Source organism: Castor canadensis, chromosome 10 (genome assembly GCF_047511655.1).
Source record: "Castor canadensis chromosome 10, mCasCan1.hap1v2, whole genome shotgun sequence".
In the NCBI taxonomy this organism is placed as follows: Eukaryota; Metazoa; Chordata; class Mammalia; order Rodentia; family Castoridae; genus Castor; species Castor canadensis.
Window position 1 is genome coordinate 64098016 of NC_133395.1, and position 27683 is coordinate 64125698.

Consider the following 27683-nt stretch of genomic DNA (forward strand, 5'->3'; position numbering starts at 1 on the left):
TCATGCCCAAAGACTGATTTATTGTTTTTGCCTCCCCAGGATCGGGGAGGGGGGGTGGAGAAATGTTAGGTACCCAGAAAAAGCCTGGACACAGAGTTATCAGTGAAATTCCTCAAAGTGACAAGGTCTAGACAAGGGGTTCCTTGCTGGTACGACCAAGTCACAAGCCTAAGAAGGCTTGACAGGTGTGGCTGGCTCTGTCCCCAGGACAGAGCAGATCCTGCTCTGTTTGGATCTTGGCTTTGCTGCCCAGGGCTGGGCTGCTTCTCCTGGCGCCCCGCAGGACCTCCAGGCTCCAGGAATTTGGACCAAGTGGTAGAGACATCGCCGACAGAGACGGCGATCACCAGCTTCCTCACTGTGCTGTCTTGTGATTCAAAGCAGATTCTGCTCCACTTTTTTAAAAAGGGAGCACATTAATGCTGGAGACCACAGGAACAGAATCAAGCGAGGAAAATTAACCATCTGATCCAAGAAACTGTGAGTAAGCCACTCATCTTAGGTGAACCAAGGCAGGGCTTGGATGGTGGGGAGCCTGGGGCATCAAGGTCTGGTTGCTGAGGGATGAGAGAGAGTTATGTTGAGGGAGCAGATATTAACTGCAAGAGCTTTCCAAGTGGGACTTGCTTTCACAAATGACTCGCTCCCTCTAGACGCACACACACACATATGCACATCCCACTCCAGTGGTACCAAGGTTATCTGTACACTGTACTGTGCTTGGCTACAGGAAGACAACCCGGCAAACAAGAGGATGGCTTTCTGTCTTAGGTCTCTATCTGCAGTGAGCACAATTGATTGAATGCAGGGCCTTGCTTGCTAACGTGTTTTAGGAAACGACTCGGACTGCACCTCTCTCACTGTGATCCTGATTCTAGAGTTAGATTAGTTAGCCAAAGTTGCTGCTGTCTGTCTGTGTGGTATAGTTGCTAAAAACGCCTTTTGCTTTGCCTTTCTCTTCTGGCATTCATTTCTAGGCAATAGCTATTCTCTACTCCTTGGAAGGTACAGTTCCACGATCAGAGCTGTCTTTGTGTAATTCCCCTCTCTATGTAAGTGTTCTTTTATGAGAATAATCCACATCGTAAGAACTGTACTGGTCTAGGTACAATTAATTCATGTAGCGATCCTCTAATGTACATATATATTCTTGGTATTTCATATACCATGCATGAAGACCAGGATTCGAGTCACAAACCTGTTGCTTTCCCCCCGTCAATGATTTGCTGAACTCTCTAAAGCTCAAACAACATCTCTATATAGAAATATAGTAACAGCTATCAAATAAGATTGTTGGAATGAATAACTGAGAATGTACAGCACTTTTCAACATGGAAGATGACACTGACAAGTAGTAATGTGATTGTCGCTCATGGTAAACATGGCACAGCTATAGGTTAGCCAAATACCAAGGAAAAAATGAATAGGATGTACTTGTTACATTTCTTTTCCCAACACACTGGTTTGCTTCTGATTTCTACAAGGCCTCGCCACCAGAAAGTGACTGAAGCAGGTCTTCAGACCTACAGTTGGGCTTTCAAAAGGATCCCAGCACTGTAAGGCAGCCTGATGGGTGGCATGAGGGCAGACAGGCAGCACCAACCGCTGCCATGTCCCCCCAGGTCATTCCTAGCTGCTGAAAACAGATGCTCAGAGGCCTGGGACCCACTCTGCTCTCGTGGCTGGCCAGCATCCTTCTTCATCTTGCTTTTCTTCCTCTGATTTGCAGCCTCCATGCCACCTCTGCTACAAGTCACTCTCTTCCTCCTTCCCTTCTGCTTCCCTGGAGGAGGGAGCAGCCACCTACGCCAAGGTCTACGGGTGCTGAAGACAGAGTTTGCACTGCGTCTCTACCGCAGTGTGGCAGCAGGGAGAAATGGGACGAACTTTGTCATTTCACCTGTGGGTGCGGCCCTCCCGCTGGAGATCCTGCAGTTTGGAGCCCGGGGGGACACCGACAGGCAGCTGGCCGGTGCCCTGGGCTACACTGTAAATGGTAAGAGGCCTGTCATACTCACACTTGCTCCTGCCCACTTCACTCTGCCGCCCACTCTTCCTCTCATCTTCATGCTTCTGCTTGCTGCCCAGACCAGGCATCTAGGGGCGACAGGAGCTCAGCTCCCAGAGGTGTAGGGGACAGAAGGATGACCACTGTACAGGAATGCAACAGACACATTCAGCCTTTGCAACAGTGCTTACCCTTGGTTCCTGAGGTTGCCTTCTAACCTCAAGTTCCATGGCAATCTTTCAGTTTCATTTCACACACCCTTTTATAATGCCAACTAGGTGCCAAGCCGTGTGTGAAACTCCTCATAAAAATTAATTAATTGCCACAACAATTAATGTGGTGATTTTATCCCCACATTGGAGATAAATAAATAGGCACAGAAAGTGGAAGCAACTTGCTAGAAGTCACACAGCAAGTACGGGGCAAAGTCTAGGACTGGTAGAGTGACTCAAAAAGTAAGAGCATCTGCCTAGCAAGCATGAAGCCCTGAGTTCAAATCCCAGTGCCACCAAAAAAAGGGAGCAGAGTTCAACTCAAGACCAGGCAGTCTGATTCCAGAGCCCATGCTTTTGGGCAGAGACTTCTGTATGGGTTCTGTATCTTAGAACAGCTCTGCCAATCCAACTTGGCATCAGTTGGCCTATGCTCAGGGCCCGGCTCAATGCTGACCCCATGATAAGAATTCACACACATGAGTTTTTCTTCTCTATCTCAGAAGATGCTAATAAAAAAGAATGGATAGAATAATATTTGTCTGAAAACACAAGAACACATTCCAGTAAGCCTGGCCAGAGCTTCTTTTGGGATGGACTCTTGAGTTGGCAAGTCAAGGTTAGCACTTAACAAGTCAGGTCACCAGGTGCCAGCTGTATTGCTCATCCCTCTCCATCCACACCCTGTCCTCTGCCAAAATTATTCTCGTGATCCTGCTGGCCAACAGACTAATGTGTGTTCTCTCTGGGGACGACTGAAGTCAAAGATAATTTATTGGGCTTAATTGTTCTCAGCAAGTGTAAAACAGCAGTGCACATGTCCACAGTCATTCTTCACTCACATTAGATCCAGGCAACGTGACTCACCATGTGCTGTGATGCTCCCTCTGCCAGGGCCAACGATTTGGCATCCAGATATGTAAGGAAAACTCTGAGTGCAGGCAGCTGGGCTGCAGAGGAGAGTGCACACTGAAATACTGTCCAGCCCAGGGCTGTAAGCACGTTATGTGAAATACGTTAGTGCAGGGGAGAGAATGATTGAGTCCCCCGGCAGATCAGAAGGCTCCCTGGAAGTCATGATGTCTGAGCTGAGTAGAGAAGAACAAATTAGGAAGATGAGGGACAGAGCAGGCATTTCAACTTCCAAATCGACTCTCACAGAGGTTGGGATCAGGAGAAAGTAAGAAGTGCATGTGCCACTGTTATGCAGGGGAGGGGAGCAGGGTGAGCGAGTCTCTGTTGTTACATTCGGCCCTCGTACCTGGTTAACCACATATGATGATCAGGGTTTCCGTAGAGCCCGTGAGAGAATCGTAAACATCAAGAATGTTCAATCATATCACTCTGTGGAACAATAATCCTCCTTAATTTTTTCAATCATAAACTGCTTTATGAACTTATGGAGTCATAGTCAATTATTATCAGCAGAAGCATGCCATTTTCAGAATTTTGGTTAACTGAGTATGTCTACACTTTGGTTTGTATTAGGACAGCTCACTGAGTCAGGTGTACATTGCTTGAAACTATACTCCAGTTGCCCCCCCAACCCAGCTTTTCTTTTAAAAATCAATACAGACAAATAACACAGGCATAAAACCAGCAACAGAGCATATTCAGAGGGTCAGGGCTCTGCACCCATTTAATCAACAGAAAGATCCGTCCAAGCTTGCAGTGCAACACATTGGCATCATCCTTTTCACTGTGTACCCAGATGCCATGTGACAACCAGCTCCGCCAGGGTTCCCACATGTGGTCTTGGGACTCAGTGTGAAACTCAGAACAGATACCAGCCAGATCCCCAAGAGCACCTTGTTTTTCACTATGTAAAACACACCACTTCCCAAAGTCCCAACTTCAGGATTTTCATTGTCCTTTCAGGTAAATAAATAAAGGACACTTTAGTACTATCTCTGGGAACAAAGACCTCAGAGACGAAGGTGCTCTGGCCCCAGGGAAAGGATTCTGTCTCACGATACATTTGGAGTCTGCTTTTACAATCATTGTGTCATTCCATCCTTCCAGAGACCATAGGCCTCTCTGAATATTCCCATTTTACAAATAAGACAAGAGATGAACGACTTGGCAAAACTCACCTCACCCAAAGAACACAGCTAGGATTCGGGTTCCTGATTTTCTGACTCCAAATTCTATGTTCTTTGCATAGTTCCTCAACCCCACCCTAAGCTATGCAGAATTGCATGAGTGTATAGCACCGTGCCTTCTTTATTTCCTACCACAGGCAGCTTCGTTCCTCTCAGTCCAACCAGCTGTTGGGAGCATCCTTCACTGAACCCTCCTTCTGCTCTCTGGCAATTAAAATATCAGCATCCAAAAGATGGTTCTTTTAATACACCTCAGTCTCACAAAGCCAAGATCTACCAGACTCAGCATCATAGTCAAGAAGTTTACGTCAGAGGATTTATTGAAAAGGTAGACATTCCCCATGCCCATCTCTCCAGTGAATTAAAGACTGGTTTGCAGCAGGACTCATGAAAGTTTTCTGGTCATTTCCACCCACCCTGCACCTGTTCCGGGGATCCTCTCCTCAAACCCTCCACCCCCCACTCACTGTCTGTCTGCTCTATCTCAGTCCCTGTGGTTTTCTTTTCTCTTTCTCCTTCCCTTGCTCAGCATTTTGTTAGAATCATCTAATTATTAGCTCATCTGCTAATAAGAAAGATAGCTTTCTATTTCAGAGGCGGGAGGCAGGAAGAAAGTGTGCCAGCCGTGGCAGGACTCTTCCAAGGGCTTTGGGAAGATTGTCCTCTCTTCCTCTGTCATTCACTTCTGCCCCATCACAGAAAAGGATCTAGAATACATCAAACACAGCAAAAGAGCAGGCTCAGAGCTCTGCATCCCCATGTACATTTGGAGAATGAGGCTCTCTGAGGCAGAGTTTTCTGAGCCACCCTTTAGGCAGCAGGATGGTGAGGCATCGCCCCCTGCAACCCGGTGACACTGAGCAAATGTGTGAATTTGTCTGAGCCTCAGCTAGAAAATGGGACTAACCTTAGTCCTTAGCTCACAGGGTCATTGGAAAGATTCCATGTGATCTGGAATGTGGAGCATTCTGTACAGTGCAGGCAGACACTATCAACCTTCAGTAGTTTTTGTTCTGGCAGCCATTTTGCGAATATCTAGAAAAGCTCTTCCCTATGTGCAAATGGGCAGGGACAGAGCAAGTGTGGGTGGAGACAAGATTTCACACAAAAATGTACTTCCAGCCAATTTACCGCATTAATATTGCTGGCTATAAGAACACTGATTCCTGACCCAGAGAGGGTGGGAGGACAGAAAGGAAAGCTCGAGCCCATTGCTAAGGTCACCTACATTGTGTTCACTGTGTGAACCAGTGAAGTGTCTCAGGGTTCCTCTGCAGACAGTCAACATTCTGCAGAATACAGATGACCTTCCCCAACAGAGCAAAATCTGACATTTCTCATTTGTTTCTTTTCTCAGTATAATAGAACACAAGCATTCAAACTAGGCTGAAATTTATGAGGCGGAGTCAGTGCTCTACAGCAGCAGGTGCTGAGACGAAGCTTTGGTAGTGAGCAGTGACATCTGCCAGCTACTATGGTCTGTACCTGGGGGCCGAGGGGCTATAGCCAGGGAGAATTCTAGGTGTCATTCCTGTCCCCCACAGATGATATGGACAGACTGCTCAGGGGTCTGGTGCTGCCTCCTGCAGGGTGTCAGAGTGGACAGAGCCCAGTTAAGTGACAGTTGCATTCCCATGGGTATCCTGGTAAAAAAGAGGGACCCCACATTGTGTCTTGTGTGTGGCTATGGAGGAGAAGGGGAGAGTGATGTCCCACAGCCTGCATGGCACGGGGACTTCACAGCTGGGAGCGTCCCACTTCCACGGTCAGGAGTGGGAAGCTTGGCTTACCCAACTGCATCCAGACTCGCCAGGGGCAGGAAGCCTAGTTCCAGCTGCAGGTGCTGAGGGGGGATGAGAAGCTGCAGCTTGCAGATTATAGCAGGAGAACAAAATCTACTGGTGCTTATGGAGCGAAGGAAGCAGTCTCTTGTGTAATAGGAGATGAGTAGAAGCTCAGCTGCCAGCCAAGAAGGTGGGAGCTAGCAACTAGCTAGTTCCTCAACCTGTGACTTCTCACTGGCATTAATGAGACAAGCTGTCTGCTGGCTCTTAGGGAGATGGGGAGTGGGAGGAGTTCTTGCCCTTCCCTTGTACTTTTCCAACGGTAGGCATGGCTCTAAAAGTGACATGGTTCCAAATGTCACTGAGGCTCATGACATGCAGTCATGCTGATGGAGCTGAGGCCTTAGACAAGCTATATTGACCAAGCAACACCCGAGCCACTGCCTGTCATTGTTACTTTTGACATTGCACACAACTCTCCTGACATGGTAAGGGTTTGGAAGCCTACCACCTGCCATTTTCCCCGCTCTAGAATCTAGCACTTGGCAATGTTCCTGAATTGGGAAGTGGGGAAAGAATAGCCTTTTCTCACCTACAAGATGTTGGTGGCCCTCATTACAGCTGATTTCTTTCAGCTCTAGGGTGGTTTTTTTCCCGACTTTTTTTTTTTTTTTTTTGGTGGTACTGGGGTTTGAACTCAGGGCTTCACTTTTGCTAGGCAACCACTCTATCACTTGAGCCATATCCCCAGTCCTTTTTGTTTTATGTTATTTTTCAGATAGTCTGATGTTTTTGCCTGGGGCCAGCCTTGGACCACAATCCTACCTATACTTCCCATGGGGCTAGGACAACAGACATACACTACCACATCTGATTCATTTGTTGAGATGGAGTCTCGCTTTTTTTCCCAGGCTGGCTTTGAGCCACCATCCTTCCATCTCTTCCTCCTGAGTAGCTGGGGTGTGAGCCACCACAGCCAGCTCTTCCCAGCTTTTAATCTGTGAAGCCAGGCTGATTGCTGAGTATGTTAGTTATGCCATTTCCAAATTGACTCTTTATGGGGACAAACCTTATGAGCCAAGGGTGGCACTCCTGGGCCCCAATTCATTGCAACGTGAGGACCAGCGTCAGCCCAACCCCTTTCTCACATTACCATCACAGACTTATCTCAACTCCTTTTTCACAGATGCAAGGGTGAGAGATTTCTTGCATGCTGCTTACACCACACTACGCAACTCCAGCCAAGGCACTGAGATGGAGCTGGCCTGCACCCTTTTTGTGCAAGCAGGAACACTGTTGTCCCCCTGCTTTGTGGAGCAGGTCTCCTCGTGGGCTAACAGCAGCCTTGAGCCAGTCAGCCCCAGAGAGTGCAATGACACCACCGTCCAGGCCAACAAAGAGCTGTCAAGACAGATGACAGGTAAAAGAAAATTGTCCCTCCGTGAAGCTAAGTTCAGAGGGCTGCATCACTTGTCAGAAGCCATGGGGACAGGTGCTCAGGGTGCCCTCAAATGCAGCAAAAGTTTGTCCTCTTGGGAGACTTACCCTTAAGCGATATGTTCTGTAAAGCAACCTCTACAGCTCACCTCTTCACACCCACCCATAAGCACACATGTGCACGCACACATGCTCGCACTTGAGCATACGGACGGGTGTGTGCTCCTTGGAGCCTCCAACCTCTGCACACAAGCTTTGTCCCATGCCACCGTGCCCAGGTGAATTCCTAGGAGCTCTGCTTTCATCCACAATTAACCACCTGAAGGCGGGCGGAATGGCTCAAGTGGAAGAGCACCTGCCTAGCAAGCGTGAGGTCCTGAGTTCAAACCTCATTCCACAAAAAAACAAAAAGGAAAGAAAAGTTCAAAATTAGCCACTCAAGACAGCAAAATGCAGCAGGGGCCAAAAAGGGGTTTCTTGGGAACTTGGGATAAGGAAATAATTCAAAAGAAAAAAATTATGTACAACTTACTTGGTTTTACCAGAGAAAAAAGCTTACTATACATAAAGTAACTGTCCAGCAATGGCCAAAAATCTGCGAGGTCCAGCACCTGCTACCATGCCATTGCACTGGTTATTAACATTTACCGAGTATTTGTTTATTTAGTGCTGTTTGAAATTTACTCTCAGTTCACTCCACAGTAATCTTAGGAGGTGGGTGCTAGCACTGTCCCCATTTTATAGATGGAGCAACTGAGGTACTAAGGATGAGCCTCCCACCTGTGTGGGATCCACAAAGCCAGGATTCTGACCCAGGCAGTCTGCTTATAAGCAGGAAAGAAAGTAACAGGACGCACACTGTGACTGAACTGGCACACCTGCGACATTCTCTGAATTATCTTGTATGGCCACCTCTTTGTCAACTTACATCAAAAGGGTTAGCTCCCTGTCTCTGCTTCTTGTGCTGCTTGGGGGTCCCCCACTGCCGAGGGCCACGCTAGCTGCTCTCAAGTCCCGGATTGAGTGTCCTCTTAGATAAACCGGCACTTTACGTAGCCATCCAGGGCAGAGTCTGGGGCCTGGCTGATTGGGTTCAAGTCCAAGTTTTCTTTTTTGGTTATGTGGGTAATGCATGACCTTAGCCAACTTCTCTGAGCCTTGATTTCCTCATCTGTGAAATGAGGAATAACAGGGAAGAGCCTGTGAGAATTTGTTCAAGCATTTAGAACAAAGCCTGGTACAAAGTTTGTGTTTACTAAAGAAACAAAGTCCTAGGGGCAAAAGCTGTCTCATCTGCAATCTCAGCTACCAAGAGGTGGAGATTGAGAGGATTGTAGTTCAAGTCCAGTAGAGAAAAAAAAAAGTAATGAGACCCCATCTCAGTCAATATGCCAGGCATGGTGGCAGTGCTTGTAATACAAACAATGTGGGAGGCAGGCAAAAGGCATAGGTTCAAGGCTTGTCAGAGGCAAAAACATGAGACCCTACTTAAAAAATAACTAAAGCAAAAGAGGGCTGGTGGTATGGCTCAAGTGGTAGAGAATCTGTCTAGCAAAAGTGCAAAGCCCTAAGTTCAAACCCTAGTACCACCAAGAAAAAAAAAATATCTTGGTATTTGCATTTTAACTCTACACTCCTTGTCACACACACTGCATTCAGTTCAATCATAATGATATCCCCTCCTTGCTCTCCCATTTGCAGATGAGAGCCCAGGTGGCCCGCCGTGGCAACAGGTCAGTGGACCATCTGCTCAGCTCACACTAGTGAGCACCATGAGTTTCCAAAGCACCTGGCAGAGGAGGTTTTCCTGCATGGACTCCCAGCTCCTGCCTTTCACCTGCGCGCATGGCCTTGTCCTCCAGGTCCCCATGATGCACCAAATGGCCGAGGTCAACTACGGTGAGCCCCAGGGAAGGGAGGCCAAGCCTCTTCGTTGAAGAATCAGATGGAGATGAGTTTCCATGAGGTCCATCTCTGGCCAGTGGGTGGAGTTGAAGGTCCCAGGGTGGTGGGAGACTCTTTGAGAAGGGCCTTTGGATGTCAAGCAACAACAGGACAGTGAGGACACAGAGTTGGAAAAGAACCCAATTTCCTGTTTGACATTTCCTTCTGCACTTAGTAAAAACAGAATTCATGAGAAACCAAAGCTGTTCATACAAAACTGCCTCCCCTGGCGGGCACTCTCATAACCTGGGGGCAGAGTAAGGACCAAGAAGGAATTTAAAAAGCTCTCTCAAGTCCCCCAGATTGAAGGACCCACTGGTCCTAAAGTGCCATCACGCTGCATGCCCACCTGCCTAGCGGTCACTAATCCTGGTCAGGATGGAGGTAAGAAGGGGAGGTGCCCAATGCCAGCCTTGAGCCTGGCAGCCCTCTGTGTGCAGGCACCTGTGTGCAGGTGGGGCCCTGTGCTGCAGGGGAGAACAGGCCCCACCTCCTCTTCACACTCATCCTCCCCCAGTGGCACCCCTAACCCTCCTGCAGCTTGTGGGGTCATTCATTATGTTCTGACTTAGGGAAAAGACACTGAGACTTCACTCAGCTTGGCAACCTTGACGTTCAGGCAGTAGTCTGCTGCTCTAGTAGTCTGCTTTGATTCCATGTAGCGCACATCTATGAGTGTGCTCAGTACATGTGCTCATTTGTCCGTTTAACCATTACTCATTAAGGTCAAGTAAGAAGAACTGAAGGAAGTCTAGATAAATAAGTACGCATGCACAATTTATTATAATTCTCATTCTTATCATTTTAGTTTGCTGTTCCCTCCATATCAGCTGGTTTGATTGTCAGCTCTGCGATGACAGGCAGATTCAAAATGGCTCTTGTCCCTCCCAGGACACACAAGTGCAGCACAGAAGATGCTGACTAGTATGTATAGAATAGGTGATGGATGCAGTAGGAAGTACCCCTGTCTTTTCTTACTGAGCCTATGACTCTTCTTAATGACCATTCAACTCTGTTGTTCTGTAACACACATCACGGGGTTGGCCTCAGTGCCCTCCCCCTGTAGGGATCCAGGTTACAGTCTCCCAGAGGTTCCCCTGCCTGCCTAGATTGGGCCTGGCAGTTGCCTGATCATTCATCTGCCACTCTGGCTGGGTCTCCCTGTCATTAGTCATCTGTGTCCACTGCCACCTGCCACCTGTGCCATCATACCCTTCTAAAATCATGCTCAGCCCAGCAGCCTGGACTTGTCCTCAGCCAGCCGTTTTTACTGCCCCTTAAACCTATTTGTTTAAGTCACAGATTATAAACAATAGGTCTCTAAGTCAGAACCAGCTCATATCTTGTTGGGTGTGTATAGTATTTTAAAAGTTGGGAAGCTCTCATATGAAATCTAGATTTAGATCTGTTATTGAAAGATAGGAAGACCTGGCACAAAGGCCCTGGGTCATGTCAAGCCAGGACTGGATCTTTAAGACAGGGTATATGGTTCTATCCTGTGCCATTAATTCCCACTATGCCTGGCCACTGCAGGTCCTCTGACTCAGGCCCTGTGGGAGTGTCTTAGAGATTCTGGGCCTTAGGATCACAAAGGAACCAAGTCACCCAACAGTCTTAAGCCTCAAACTATTCCCTGAGAGTGAGATGGATGTCCTGTTTGACTGTCTCTGATCTTATAAGCCTGCTTCCTTCCAAGGGCTGGCACTATATTGTTCCCCTGGCTCCTGGGACACAGCTAATTCTTGATGCACTGAACCTGCAGGCCAGTTCCAGGACACTGCGGGCCATGAGGTGGGAGTGCTGGAGCTGCCTTACCTTGGAAATGCAGCAAGCCTGTTCCTTGTGCTGCCCCAAGACAAAGACACTCCCCTGGGACACATTGAGCCGCATCTCACAGCCAGAGTCATCCACTTCTGGACCACCAGGCTGAGAAGAGCCAGGATGGACGTGTTCATCCCTAGGTGAGCGGCTATATCCCCCTTACAAGGTGCTCTGGTGCCAGCAGTCATAGGGCCTGGGTTTGGAACTAGGGAGTCTTATTCTAGGCCCTGTCCCTACCCACTGGGCTGGTTTGTCAAATGTACCCTGACTGCTTAGGCCAAGAGGAAGTTACCCTAAAGTGAGTCCATTCCAGAGTCCTTGCTGACTGGCTCACGGCACCAACTAAAATGAGCTAACTTTCTGGGTCTTCCCCAATGAGATACTTGGCCTTCACTGAGAAAACTGGAGCCCCCAAACCTTCACCCCACAACCAGCTCCCAGAACAGAAGAGGGAGAAATACTGGTGCTTTTTCTTGTAGAATATATCCCAAATCTTCTCACATCAATAAGTGCATGCAAATATTTTTTCAAAACCAAATAGGCAAGATGGTTTATGTAGTTGAACAAACATAGATAAAATTCTAAACAGAAGCCAAAAAGAAATTTAAGATCTGAAGTCTTTGTACTGAAGATTCATTTTCATTTCTTCTAAGTGGAAGGACCCTCCTTTAAGAAAACTCACTAGACACAAATTTCCAGAAGTTAAATGATGGTGTTAGATTTTGCTTTTCCAAAGTAAAACATTAGTAAAACTCATTACCTTGCAAAAGGATTCTCCCTAGTATTTTTTGAATCATGAGCTTCTGCGTACATTTGACATCAGAGTGAACTTACAGTCAGTTTGTAGACCAGCATTCAGGAAGGAATGTTGTCCAACGGCTCATTTGCAGTGTGTGAATTCTTTACGTGCCTGTCTACTCTTGGCCTTGGTCTCGCACCACAGCCAGGGCTGCCAGTGGGCAAAGGCAAAGGTCTTTGGCAGTGCTCCATCAAGCTGTTAAAAATAAGCCCATACTGGAACAAAAAACATACAAAGAGAGAACCAGTGAGTTACGGTCAAGGTCTAAAACAGGATCAGGCATAACCCAGGCAAAAGGTGAACCAAACTCTAAGGTGAAGTCTAGCTCTCAAAACTGAATATATGGACTCCAAACCAAAGCCTCTAACACTGGAAATTTCAACAGGTGTCTTTGGCACAGTGCAGAAGAAACCTTAACTTCCTTGTTACATTTGAGAAAAGCTCAGCGAAGGGAGGGAAAGGAACTTTGTCGAACATGGAGAAAATTCAGCCCACTGCGTGAATTTGCAAATCATTTTAGATTCTGAGACAAATGGCTGATTCTGCCTAGAGCAGCTGACGTAAGGAAGGAGACCCAGGGAAGTGGCCAGCTCTATGGAGAACTCTCCATGGACTTTGATTCTGCCTTTAGAAATCCCAGACTCTAGCCAGGCGGTGGTTCACAACTGTAATCCTAGCATTTGGGAGATTGAGGCAGGAGGATCACAAGTTCGAAGTCAGCCTGGGCTACATAGTAAGACCATATCTCAAAAAAAAAAGTTCCAAACCGACAATGATCTTAAAAAACACCAGAGGACAGAGGAAGGAGGGAAGTCAGAAAATCTCAGTGATCCAACTCTCAAATTTCACATCATTCTGATAAATATTTCTAATCTCCCTAAGACTATCAAAGCTTCTGCCCAAGAAGGATAGAAGTTTTTATGAAAATGAGGCCACTTTACAGGTAACCTGGTTTTAAAAAAGAGAAAAAAAAAAAAAGCTAGTCTTAAACCATTTAGTGAATAAACTGAAAAGAAGGAAAAACTGCTTTAGGTCTAAATTTAGATACAAACTTTGGACCATGGTAGACACAAACTTAGCTTCTGAGCAAGAATTTACCTCTAGTTCCCTCAAATCATTCATTCATCATTTAATATAACCTGCTCTGGAGTCAGCATGCTTTTTTTTGTTGTTAAACAAGAGCAAAACAAATTTACACACTGTGGGTAGCAATGTAAAAATTATGTGAAATGAAGGTTGCTTTCAGGTTAAACATCACCAAGCAGTAGCAGATTCTAAGGAATTATGATGTCTAGCTTCCTAAGTAACCCTTAGTTATAAAGAAATAAAATAAAATGCATAGGGACCGTTAGTCTTCATTAAGCACATTTAATATTTTAAAGAAATAATCAAGAAAACAAGAATGAGAGTTTACGGGTCATTTATATCAATAATCACGCAAGGCCGCACAAGAAAGACTAATAATGTCAAATATGCATTTAATGAATAAAACACTTGGTTATTACGTCAATATAATAGGAAGCTGAACGTGAGCATTTTTAATATTAGATATGATGTATTAACCCATTTTGTATTGGTTTGGAAGAACACTCAAGGTCGGATATTTTATAAAGAAAAGAGGTTTGTTTAACTCACAGTACTGGAGATTGAAAAGCATGGCTACAGCATCTGCCTGGTTCTGGCGTGGGCTTCTGGCTACATCACGACATGGTGGATGACGTCCTGCAGAAGCACATGCAAGAGGGAGAGGCCATATGGTGAGGGAAGGCCTGAGAGATTTAGGGGCCAGGCTTGCCCTCTCTCATGGGAGCTAATTGCAAGGACTACATTAATTCTTTCCAAGGATGGCACCCCCAGTGTTCATCTTCCTCGGGGTCTTCTCTCTCAAAAGGTTCCACCACCTCCACACCACCACAATGGGGACCGAGGTTCCAGGACATGAACCCTTGTAAGGACACACAAAAACCACATCTAAACCACAGCACAGGCGTAGCTTTTTAAAATACACCAGATCTCACACATTCAACATGACTTTAGTCCTTCCTTTAAGAACTGCTGATCATCACGATGTGTGGTCTAGGCTTTTTAAATTACATTTTCTTTCTTTTTAAAAAAATTGAGATATGATCATCTTACCGTAATATTCACTCTTGTAAAGTACACAATTCACAAGTTTTTGTTATATTCACAAAATGTGCAATCATAATTACAATCTACTTCTAAAACATTTTCATCACCTCAAACAGAAACCCCATACCCATGAGCAGTCACTTCTCATTCCCCCTCCTCTCAGTCCCAGGCAACCACTAATCTCCTCTGTATCTATGGATTTGTCTCTTATGGACATTTCATATAAATTAAATCATACCATATGTGGCCTTTTGCATCTGGCCTCATTCACCCAGTACAAAGTTTTTAAGGTTTAGACTTATTGTAACATGAATCAGTATTTCATCCCTTTTATGGCTGAATAATATTTTATTGCATGGATACACTACATTTTTTAAACTATTCTTAATTTATAAATATTTGAGTGCAAAAACACATTTTTACCTGTATCCACTTTTGGCTATTATAAGCATTTATATGCATGTTTTTGTGTGGATATATATTTTCAATTATCTTGGATATATACCTAGGAATAGAATTACTGAATTATATGGTAATTCTACATTTTACATTTTTAGGAACTTCCAGTGTTTTCCAAGTGGTTGCACCATTTTACATTCCCATGAACTATGTGTAATGGTTTCAATTTCTCCACACCCTTACTAACACTTGTTCTTATTCATCCATCATTTTGATCACAGCCATCCTACTTGCTAGGAAGTAGTATTACATTGTAGCATTCATTTGAATTTCCCTAATTCTAGTGACATGGGGCATCTTTTCTGCTTGTTTGTCATTGATATATCTTTTTCTGAGAAATATCTATTCAGATATTTGCCCATTTTTAAATTAGTTGCCTTTTTATTGTTGATTTGTAATATTTTTCAAAAATTTATTCTGGATGTTAGTCCCTTATCAAAGATATGATTTGTAAATATTTTCTTCCATTCTGTGAGTTATTTTTCACTTTCTTGACAGTGTCCTTTGAAGTACAAAAGATGTTGATTTTAATGAAGTTCAATTAATCTATTTTTCTTTTGTTTTGTACACTTTTGATGTCATTAAGAAAACATTACCTAACCACAATCACAAAAACTTATGTCCATTTTTTAAAGAGTTTTATAGGATTCCCTCTTACTTTTAGGTCTTTCGTTCAATTTGAATTAATTGTTGTCTTGTTGACCTTGAACAACTTGGCAGTTAAGGGATGCCAACCCCCTTCACGGTGGAAAATCTGCGTATAACTTTTGAATCCCCCAAACTTGACTATTAATAGCTTACTCTTGACTGGAGGCCTTCCCAATAGCATAAACACTTGATCACACATATTTTAACTTGTTACATGCATTACATATGGTGAAAAATACGCGAGAACTCACTTTTCACTGCAACATGCAATATGCTGGATGGACAAACTGCTCTCACAGAGATGGTAAGTGTCACACAGAGTTCTAAGCAAATATAACACAAGCTCACAGCAGCAGCAACAGGAAGTAGCTACAAAATTATCACAGTTGTACACTACCTACTATAATTTTATGCAGTATGGTTTAATATTGCATGTTTCCATTTGCTTATATGTCTCTCAACAGCGAATGGTGCCAATGGACAGTGCTTGGTAGCCGTGTGTAATTTTTCATAAGTTTTAACTTGTTATAATAGATTTGTGTTTATCTTATGGTTGTAAATGATAAAATAGACTTCAATCTACATATGTTTTAGGCATTCATGACATGCTTTTTCTTAATTTTTTGATATTTCTAGGCTATAATTTTGTGAGTGTTTTCAAATTGTTAATTTTCCAGAAACAAAATATCTGCCTATAAATAGACTAATGCCCTTTAAACTCACGGTGTTTAAGGGTTAGCTGTGTATGGTATGAGGCAGAAGTTCAACTTCATTTGTTTGCATGTCCCAACACCATTTGTTGAAGACTATTACGTTTTCTTAATATCACTGTCAAAATTAATTACCAAATGTATTAGTTTATTTCTAGATTCTCAATTAGATTCCACAGGCATAAATGTACTTTTGCCAGTACCACACAGTCTTGATTACTGTAGCTTCGTTGTAAGTTTAGAAATCAGGAAGTGTGAGTCTTTCAACTTTGCTCATTTTTTTTTGCAAGATTGTTTTTATCTATTCATGCCCCTTGCATTTCCATATGAATTTAAGGATCATTTTATCTATTTCTGCCCCAGAAAAGGCACAAGAGAATTATATAAGGATTGAATTGAACATGTAGAAAAATTTTTGGAGTACTGCTTTCTAACAATATAAGTATTTCAAGCCATGAACTCAGGGTGTCCCTTCATTTAGGTCTTTGTTTCTTTCAATAATGTTTTGTAGTTTTCAGTGTACATACCTTCTTCTTCTTTTGTCAAATTTATTTCTAAGTATTTTGTTCCTTTTGATACTTTTGTAAATGGAATTGTTTTCTTAATTTCATTTTCACATTGTTCATTACTAGTGTACAGATAGGCAATTGATTTTAAATCCTGAGTTTTGCATCTTGTTACCTTTAATGAACTAATTTATTAGCTCTAATAGGGTTGATGGAGGGGTTCTTCAGGATTTTCTACATACATCTGTGACTAGAGCTAGATTTACATTTTTCTTTCTAACCTGGAGGCTTCTATTTATTTTTCCCATGTAATTGTCTCACCAGCCTCCTGTGCAATGTAAAATAGAGGCAATGAAAGTGGACCTCCCTGTCAGGTTCTTGATCTCATAGGGGAAGCTTTTAGTCTTTCACCCTAAAGTCTGATGCGAGCTGTGGGTTCTTTATAGTTGCCCTTCACCAAATTGAGGAAGTTACCTCATATCCCAAGTTGGTTGAGTATCTGATGTTTGTATTTGTTTGTTTACTTATGGTGCTGGGGATGAAACCCAGGGCCTTAAGCATGCCTGGTTAACACTCTACCATTGAGCTACACTCCCAGCCCTGTTTGATTTTAATCATGATAAGGTATTGGGATTTTGTTAAAAGCTTTTTCTGCATCCAGAAAAATGATCCTGTGATATTTATCCTTTAATTGATATGGTGTGTTATCTTTATTGATTTTCATATGGTGAACCCATGTTGCATTCCTAGCATAAATCCCAATTGGTTGTATCCAAATGCTAGTATTTTGTTGAGGATTTTACATCTATATTCATAAGGTATATTGGTCTATAATTTTCTTTTCTTGTGATATTCCTGTCTAGTTTTGGTAGAGAGTTTTTTTTTTCTTTTACTCAAGCTATTGTAGTATTTCTTCTGGACCTGCCATATAAGAAAGTCACTCTAATCTTTTATAGTCATAACTCACTTTTACTACTGTTTTTAGTTTACTAAAAATATTGTTCAGTTTTATCACCCACCATAATCACCATAGTTGGTTTCAAACAGACTTTAACTCTTTCTCAGTGTCACTGAGAAACAACAATAAAACCACAATGGTAACAGTAAGTGTAAGGCTATGCTGGGTATTGTTTTGAGCACTTATACAAGGATTATGTCATTTAATCTTCACAATCCTGTAAAAAAGCATGACTATTATGCTCAATTCACAAATGAGGACACTGAGGCAAAGACAGGCCAAATAACCTCCCCTTGGCTAGTAAAAGGTTGAGCCAAGACTCAAAACCAAGGCTCTGCATTTCCAAGGTCACTATGTTTTAGCATTTAGAATTTTCCAAAGGATGTTTTCAGTACTTAAAAAATTTTCAGAAAAAGGAGTCCAAAATTGTAAAATGTCAGCATATTCACAGAAAACATATACCTAAAAATCATCCAAAACATACTTTTATGAGAAAGTCCGCTACTTTTGTTTAAAATACTGGTTACATTGTCCTGTATAGCAATGAAGATCTTTGATATTGAGTGGTCTTGTCCAGTATTTTTATTCTCTTGATAATTCTGCATGGTTTATAGAAAAGGCCATCTAAATTTCATTTCAAACCTTATTTTCAAACAAAAATAGTATCAACAGCCCATTTGAAGGCTCCTTAAACAATGAAGTTTAAATGCTTTGCCTTTGGGAAAATACTGTGAAGTTGGTGTGTCAATGCTTGCTGCTCACAGGGTTACTATGCAAACCAAGGTTCATTCCTTCTCTGCTGTACGTTAAAGGTACAGCTGCACACAGCAAACGTGAAGACATGTTCATCCAATATAAACTTGCTATATGAGAACTATTAGTTGTTAATTAGCTTTTTTTCTGTACCTACTGTGTGTGAACCAAAGATGGGAGATAGCAAAACAATATTCAGAGTCTGGGCTCCACACTCATACAGACTGATTCTGAATTGAGGCCACCACAGACTCCTAAGGTCATCCTGGGCAGGCTTCTTAAACTCTTTAAGACTGGAATTTCTGATGCACGACCTAGGGACAGTAAGAACATAGTTATATTGTTGAAGTAGCTGAGGATTCTAATCAGAAGATCTTAGTCCTTGTGCTCTGACAAGGAAGAATCAATCCAAGCAGAACCCGTGTGTGTAGTGAGGTAAATAACAGAGTTTTATTATAGGAAAGAAGGAAAGGGATTATAGGTGGGGTCTCTGCCAGGTGGAATGGAGGCACCACATGCAGGAAAAGAAAAGGGCAGAATTTTATTTGAGGTCATTTTTCTATAATCCTTAACTTGGAGGTGGGTAGAAAATCTGAGTCACTCCCCATCTCCAATGGCCTTTGGGCTATAAGGAGGCTCTGGGTAGATGCAAATTCTCAGATACCTTAAGTTCATGTGTGAGGAAATTTCCACTCTAATTTTTTTTGGGGGGTGTAGTAGTGGGGTTTGAACTCAGGGCCTCATACTTGCTAGGCAGGTACTCTTACCACTTGAACCACTCTAATTTAACAAAGGATTTGCAATTGAAATGGAGTTCTCAGGGCTCCAAGGGGACTGAGTGGGGAGTGGGAGTGCGATGCTCTAAATCAGGCTGTATGGTTTTTAAAAAGTCACGAACTTTCCCTAGCCTGACTCAATGTGAAGATGAAATGAGAACCCATATAAATATCTTGTGTGCCCAGCACAGTTATCAGTACTCATTACTAAGAAATACAAATGAACTGGGATAGTCTCTCATCTCAGGTCCTTCACAATATCATAAAGAATGGTTATACAAAGTAGAATGGAAAACAAATGTTAATGGGGCCTTAAGAACCACAGGTCACAATCTGAAGTTGGTCCTGGAGAAAAAGTGTGAGACCCTATCTGAAAAATGGCGAGGGCAGCTGGGTGCCAGTGGCTCACACCTGCAATCCTAGCTATTCAGAAGGCAGAGATCAGAAGAATCACGATTTGAAACCAGCCTGGGCAAATAGTTCTCCAGACCCTATCTTGAAAAAAACTCACCACAAAAAAGGTGGGGGAGGGGGCTGGTAGAGTGGCTCTAGGTGTAGGCCCTGAGTACCACCAAAAAAAAAAAGGCTAGGGCAAAGAAGGCTGGAGGGTATTGCTCAAGTGGCAAAGTACTTGGATAGCAAGCACAAGGGCTCTGAGTTCAAAACCCCAGTACTGCCCAAAACAGCAAACCAAAAAACAAGGCAAAAACAAAAGCACAGAACACAAGCAGCTAGAGTGAAGAAGGGATAACAATTGAGGAATGTGTAATTGTTTAAAAGCAACCAAGGGAAAGAAAGAGAGGGCATGGAATGGAACGAAATGAACTGTGTGGGCAAAGGTACAGAGATGGGAAAGGCCCGTGAGGGGTTCAGATTAGTCAGGGGTAGGTAGGGCTTGTGGGAAGGAATAACAGAGATAAAGTTGAGGCAGAATCTGGTGAGGCATGACTTCCCAGCTGCACTTCATATGGTGTGAATGGATATATATTGAGCGGGAATTCTAAATGCAAACTGATGCCTTGCTTTTGTTTTTTAGATTTAGGATCCAAAATCAGTTCAACTTAAAAAGTATTTTAAGTTCTTGGGGAGTCACCAATGTTTTTGATCCACTCAAAGCTAACTTGAAAGGAATTTCAGGTAACAATTCTTTCTGGCTTTTTGATATCATGTTTAGGACAGTTTTGTTATACTGATTAAGGACTTTTCATTGTTTCCACAGGCTTCAGAGATAAAATAGCCAGAGTCAAACATATGTAAAGGAATAAAGTGCCATGCTTTATGTAAAAATGTGTTGCTTCTCATAATAATCAAATTTGAGTTAGACTTGGTGGAGGAAGGACATTTCTTGGGACCTTTAAGCATGGATTTTGGAGGCTACTTTCCCAGTGAGGTTAGTGGCCACAGGACAGAGTGAGCTTGTCCTCCTTCTGCTCAGCATGATCTGGATCTACCAAAGACTCCACAGCAAAAGAACTTTCCTTCTGCTCTCAACTGTCACACTGGCCTCACCCTTTGTTTCTACCTCCTCTCCCTTCCTTACTTCCTGTACCTCCTCTGTCCTCTTCTAATGAACTAAGCTCGAACCCTTCCCTTATCTATCCAATCTCCTTTCCTCAAATTACCCATACTCTTGCAAACTTGCTCTAAAATGTCCTCTTCCCAGCATCCACACTAAATTTCTTTGCCCATAGTTGACATGCTAATACCAATCAACTGAGGGCTGTTTAACTGTGATCTGAGCTTACATCAAGCATAAAAAGGGAGTGGAATGCCAGAACCCATATTCCAGAATCCTCTTGGGAAACCACTGGCTAAACTTTTGAAGTCAAAGCCTCAGGTTTGTTTCCACTCTGGACAGTCAGTTATCTGTGTATTCTCATTGGCCTTCACATTCCCCTTACTTGATGAACTTGGAAATCACTATTTTGCATGTGAGCCCATTATAATACAGAAAAATTTTCTTATGCTTTGTTCAGAATCTTCCTTCTTAAGCAATCAGAGAAAATATGGGGGTTTGATCTTCAAGACAAGTACTAGGTTGGGCTTTAGATGTGACCAAACAGGTTGACTGGCAGAGATATTTATCAAATAAAACAGAGGAAGAAGGATACATTCTAGAGTACTAAAGATCCGCCATCTTGGTGCCAGGCTTATAACGTTCTCCCATGAAAGTTTTGTTCCTCTAAAACCAAAGTCGGCAAGTGATGGCCAACCACCTTTTATAAATAAAATATTGAAACAGCCCCTCCCCTTCATCTACAAATAATCTGTGGCTGCTTTCTTGCTATAACAGTGGAATTGAGTCATTGGGACTGGCAATGGCTAAATTCTTAGTATCTGGCACTTTATAAAGTTTGACACTAAAGTATTGCTTTCCAATGCCTTTTTAAAAAAACATAATCAAAAGACCAGTCATGTCTATGCCCAAGTGGACTTCTGGCTTTATTCTAGAGTCAGGGCCACTGAATCTCTCCCAAGCAATAGTTTCTGCATTCCTAAAGTGGGGGATAGCATCACCCACCTCATTTTTAAATGTATAGCACAACTGCAGAGTTTTGTTTGCTTGTTTTTACCAGAGAGGAAATGATCAGAAAATGCAAATCCAAAGTTTGTGCTATTGATGGAACATTTGGCCCTTTTTTTTTCCCTAAAGAAAAGCCCAGAATCATTTATAGTTCTCCTTCCCTATCTAAAAGTCATTTTTCTCTTCCTGCTTGGTGTCAAATCTTATTTTGCTGTTTGAAGAACAGTTTCATTTCAGGATAATCCTCCCACCCCTTTCCCTAGATATCCTTGATGCTAGGTGTTATGAAGCTTTTAATACTAGCTGGCGGAGTGGCTCAAGTGGTTATAAGAACGCCTGCTTAGCAACTGTGAGGCCCTGAGTTCAAACCCCAGTATCACCAAAAAAATTTAAAAAATAAAGAGTAATTCGAATCTCACTCCCATTGATGAAGAGACTGGCAACCTCCTAGTCCAGGAAATAGTCCTTGTCCCAGACGCAACTCTCTGAAGAAACTATCTTTTTCTTTCCTAAGAGCAAAATCAGTTTGCAATCTGCCCAGTAAGAAATAGAAACTCTCTGTTAACTATGGCTTACGTAAGCAAACCACACAGTACGTAAGCGCTGTCTGGTCAACACTACAGAGAAAAGGGTAATTGGTGGGCTAGGCAGAGGAATGGAGAAAGCAACTAACTATGGTCCAGGTTCAGAGCTAAGATTCCTCCAAATACTTTCTATATCTTGGGCTAGGTGCTATGTGACACTAATGTACCCATCCTGTCTCTTAGCAATGAAGTGACAAAAAGATGAAAAAGATACACTACAACTCTGCTACAAGTAAATAATTGGTGGAAAGAAACAGCAATTGACATATTTATCTTGCTTGATGAGAAGCTGAGGATTAAATGTAGAGACATTTACATTTTGCAAATCTCATGTTTACGCAATGACATGTTATGAAACTCTTAAATCTTTCGAAAGTATGACCAACCACATGCAAAAGACCAATGCTCTCCACCAACAAAGGGGGTAGGGAATTGCAACAACCATTTGGTGGACTCGCTAAAGACCCAGCCTGTGCTATGTCTTTATGGTTCTCCATACAACTAACTTGTCCTTGTAAGTGTAGTCAGGCTAAAGAACATTAAGAAACTTCTTTTACAGGGAAAAGAAACAAGTAGACAGTGTGAGAGGTGTCTACTATTAATCCATCCAGCATTTACTGAACACATTTATGTACCAAGCAACATTTGTGCAAGTTAGGCAAAAAAGTATTTAAAATGAATAAAAATGAACTGTTTCTGCCTTCTAGAACAGTGTAAAAAAGAGGGGTAAGCACTGGTAGATGTTAGAAGAGTGGAGTAATGTAAGAAGAGATGTAAGAAGAGGAGGGAGGATAGGAAGAATCTCACCCTTATGCTTTGCATATTGAAATGTAATACAGGAGTGACTAGGTTTATGGTGGGCTACGGTGTTCTCCAGAATGCTAATCTGGTAAATGGGGGTGGGGGGGTGGAAAAGGATTGTGTCGGTGATTTCATGGTTGAACAGTACATACTGCAATCCTCCTAGCTATTCACTGTGAACATTAGCAAATCAGCAGCTCTGAGAAATCACCTACTCGTAACGAAAGCTCAAAACTGATTAACCTGCACCTTTCACAGTTAATCATGGAATCCTTTCTACAGAAGAGCATCTATAAATGATCTTGAGGGCAAATTTTGGGAAAACAGGTTGCATGACTTTCAATGGTACTAAGCAACTGCCAACACTTCAGCAGAGGAGAAAAAGGCTAGAACCTCTTCAGGCCTGAACTACTTCTAGATGATTTCACTAGCTGCATAACATTTCAAAAGCTACTTCAGTAAGCAAATTACAATCTGTAATGCAAGATCAAAAGAAAAATGCAGACTCACAGGTTAACTCCCAACTTCTCATTTTTATCACACATAGGTCTTTTGAAATGTCAGCTTTTATCAGAAATAACAATTAAAAGATGCTGATGCTGGAGCATAGAGGATCTTGGGTCTGTAGGTCTTGCTTATAGCTATGCAAACATGAATAATGATTGGACTATTCCTGACCTGATGGAGAAAAGCTACTTAAATGAAACTCTTCCATTGCAATTTTAAGACACTGAAATAGCTCAGCCTAACTTACCAAAGACTCACCCATACCAACTGGTCCTATTTCTCATACTACCAGGGTGCACAGACTAACTTAGATATGCATTAACCATACTTCAGCTGCTAAGAGATTTCACAGTGAAGTACTTCTCATTTTACTGACGTTCAGTTAAAATATTCAGACACCTGACTAGGTAGTAATGAAATCACAGATAATAAAACCTCAACTGCTATTCTTTACCCATAAAGTTCTCTTTTTAACTTTGGCACTGCATTTGTTTGCTCATTGAGATAGTAGCAGGAGGTTAATGGAGAAATGTGTTTTGTTTTTTTTTTTCCCCCAAATACCCTGCAGAAAAAGACCAACTGCTAAATGCACTGGATTCTTCATGGGTGCATTGATTTCTTCCTTCCTTTGGCCCTTGTCTATCTTCTCCCTGATGCTGGAAAGTGATTCTGTTTTCAGTGACTATAGCCAACTCAGAATATCCTGTTATTCCTTAATTACAAGATGGATGGCATGCTGCATGTTGTATATTTTGGGCTGGTTTTAGTCTCATAACATTCATTACAGCTGCACAACTAAACTAACGCAAACCAACTTAGTCTAAGATGAAACAATGCTTCCTAGAAATATATAAATATATATGCATATAATCATTTCAATTGTCATGCCACACATCTCTTTCTGGTAGCACACTACAGTTGACTAGAGTACACTTTCTGAAAGGAGGTAGTCTTTGAGGGGTGAGGAAGAAATGGGTTTTGGGTTCAAAAACCTACATACTTCCAATCCTGTTTATGAGGTGTATCATATCAGATTTAACAATCCCCTCTAAAATGAAAGGACAAGACTGAACAATTTTCTAATGTTTCCTCTAGTATTAAAGATGCTGACCTTCATTCTTTATTCCATCAAGTACTATTTCACCTTTGGAGAACTGTTTAGAAATGGCTAATGGTTAAAAGTACAAAAATCCTTCAATTCCTAAGTTATCACTCAATCTTATTTACTAAGCTAGTATCTTTGAAACTGTTAGTGCAGATTAGTTACAACCTCTCATTTTCTTTGCAGATTCTAGCCCTTGAGGCAAATTACTTGCACAACTGATATAACAGGGTACACAGAATACAGTCATGCAACATTAGGCATTTTGCTTGTTTGTTCAAAGTTTTATTCAGTTCATGCAAATAAAAATGTTATAAAATTTTGAATATATCCAAATTTTTATATTAGGCATTTTTAATACAATGCTTTATGCCTCTTAAAGACCATATGCAAATCTGCAAGTTTATAATTTAAAAATGGCTCTTAACTTGCAGTCCAAGAAGGCATTCAATGGAAAACATCTTAAAAGCTTGTTGAAAATGATTCTTGGGCTACAGAATCTGCTTTTTTAACACACACCCTGGTGATCCTTGTGACTAGTTTTTAAAATATTGACTGAAGGAAATATTTTAACATTAACTGGAAATTTTTTTGAAAATTATTAAAAAACGAATTTGGTGTAGTGCCTGGATATTAATTTTAGGGAAAGATTAGATAAATTTAATGAACTTAGGTTTCAAAAGAGGCATTAAAAATACTGAAACTTGAGAATTTTCTAAACAATCACTTCGTAGCTACAAAGTAAGCAGCATTGGGTACTGTAAATTTTGTAAGTACATTATTTTTTAAATGTACTCAAAATCCTACACCAAATGCGTGAAAAACTGTTAATAAGCAATTCACATCTTTATCATTTCCTGGAGGTAGGCCAAGATGGTTTTTATGTTTCTGAAGCAATTCACACAGCCAAGATGGAAGTTTCAGAGGAAGGCACCAAGGCAGCTGCAGTCACAGGTAAGTTAAGAAGGTAAAGTATGCAATAGCTGATTATGCTTTCTACCTGTGCCATATTTTTCCAACTGAAACCTTCACAGATGTAAACCTTTCTACTTAAAATCCCAAGTCCAGATGTGCTATCACATAAACAAAACCCCCTTTTTGAAAAATGATGGAAAAAATCAATTTTGCAAAGGATTGGTACTATTATCTCACAAACAAGGAATAGAGTCATTCTGAAAATTTATGTTCAATAAGGAATTTATTCCATGGAGTATTTTGAACATAAGACACAGGCTTAGCTAAGTAGTATCTTTTCTCTGTAATTTCCCATTTGCACCGCCATCATAACACTGAACAGTGAAATGTCATTAAGGATGCTTTGATTTCTTTTTAAAAAACAAGGTATATCACTGACTTTGTATCTAATCTAAGTAGTGATTTTTTTCAAATGAGAAGAAAATGAAATGGGGTTCTTCTGTTCCTCATGCAGTACTGTTGCTGAAAAGGTCTCGGATTCCTGTTTTTAAAGCAGATCGGCCATTCATCTTTTTCCTGAGAGAACCTGGCACAGGTATTACAGTATTTTATAGGATCAAGATGAATATTTATCAACATCTCTCTAGCAGCAAGGGCTCATCTGCCCATGATTGCCCAAACAAGCATTTCTTCTTTTTCTATGGCATTTCACCTTTCCAGTTGCTGTGTCTTGTACCCTGAGAAAGACTATTTCATAAATATAAAAGAAACTATTATCCTCCATGGTTTTTGCATTTTCATTCTCTCAGCTCATTTTAGTTAATGCAGATTAAAAAAAAAATCAGTAGGTTTCTACTCCTGGAAAGAGGTAGTAAAATAATCGTAAATCTTGCCTTTCTGCCGTCCCCCCAAACTGTCCCCTTTGTCATTTCAGAAAAGACATGTTCTTCAGGCCACCAGGGTTTAGAAAGAAGTCCACTAGTGACTCTCAGTGACTCTAGTATTCTAGCATATGTACCTGGATTTCTGCACTATTCAGTTCATCTTTCTCAAAACACCAAATATTTGCCCTAATACTTTTAAGTCCCACCCACTATATACCCTAATCTCAACCCAAAGATGGTATGGTACAGGCAAAGCCTTATTTAACACATCAGAAGGACAAACTTTTAAGCTTTAAAGTTTAAGCTTCAGCAATATCGAATAAGGTTTTAAAATTATTTCTTTTAATGTTCTTCCTCCCTTCTGACAATTATTGGCCTAGGAAGGAAGAGATTCTCAGTAAAGAGTTGTTGGCAAGTCTAAACAGTGTATAAAAAATAAGATGGAACAAGTCTAATAAAATCAAGCAAAGGTGAATCTATTTTAACTAAACATCAGGTTTTTACTTTTATTTATGAGAGAAAAATGTCAAAAGTTAGAATGAAAATTATGCAGTTTTACACAAATTGTTTAAGGAAATACTGTCAACATCATTTTATCTGAGAATCATTTGCATTGCTAAAACTTGTGCAAAATATCGAACATTTTTGTGATAAAAAGGAGGAAGATAATCAAATTTTGTTTGAGGAGGAAAAAGTCCATCAGCAGAATATATCCATCCCAACCCAATAGTGATTAAATGAAAATACCAGTTATCACTCAAAACAGGCCGCAGAGATGTTTCCCTTAGAAAAATGTCAAAAAGGAAAGGTGAGAAAATGACAGGTTCTGCTCCCTCAAGAAACCAAGCAAGGACTAAACATGGAACAGAGGGTCATTGTCAAAAGCTGGTATCCCAATACAGGCTGACAGAAGATTCTGGTTTGGGAATTTACCACAATTTCAATGGTATATGTTTTCAACTGCCTTAGTGATGAGAATGAAAAGCCAAGGCCAATCCCAAACCACCACAAACCTTATCTTTAGAATTTATTTATTGCCCTTTCTGGAGGCACTTACCCACAGCATGCCAACCAACAGCTATTTTTCTGATGACATTATTGAAGAGATTAAAAATGTCTCAATCTTCAATACTCAAAACTGTCAAAATCTTACTGATAGGGGCCACTAATGAATCATCTGACTGACAAATAAGACACTTAGGGGAACATTATGAAAAACAATCTAAATCTAAAAACTTCAAGAGTAGCCTTTCAAAGAATATCATTTGTCTAGCCTAAGTCACTTAGTGACTAAAAGGACCTAAAAGACAAGATATCCC

The 27683-nt window shown here is 41.7% G+C and overlaps 1 protein-coding gene and 1 long non-coding RNA gene across 6 annotated transcripts; one reads left to right on the forward strand and one right to left on the reverse strand.

The window, feature by feature from the left end:
* Positions 1-12276, reverse strand: LOC141411469 (uncharacterized). Of its 5 annotated transcripts, none has more exons than XR_012436245.1 (4): positions 12143-12276; positions 8472-9574; positions 3088-3564; positions 1-2151 (listed from the first exon to the last, which is right to left on the reverse strand). It is a non-coding gene; the product is annotated as an uncharacterized lncRNA (long non-coding RNA). The 5 variants fall into 5 exon arrangements; XR_012436243.1 differs by having other exon boundaries at positions 3088-5029; positions 6113-9574; XR_012436244.1 differs by having other exon boundaries at positions 3088-3308; positions 3482-9574.
* Serpine3 (serpin family E member 3) lies at positions 348-27228 on the forward strand. Its single transcript, XM_074043454.1, has 8 exons — positions 348-480; positions 1730-1996; positions 7293-7526; positions 9245-9442; positions 11250-11448; positions 20084-20184; positions 25433-25519; positions 25995-27228. Exons 2-8 carry the CDS (start codon positions 1735-1737, stop codon positions 26219-26221), a joined length of 1308 nt encoding a protein of 435 aa, XP_073899555.1. The 5' UTR covers positions 348-480; positions 1730-1734; the 3' UTR covers positions 26222-27228.
* The last annotated feature ends 455 nt before the right edge of the window (positions 27229-27683 follow it).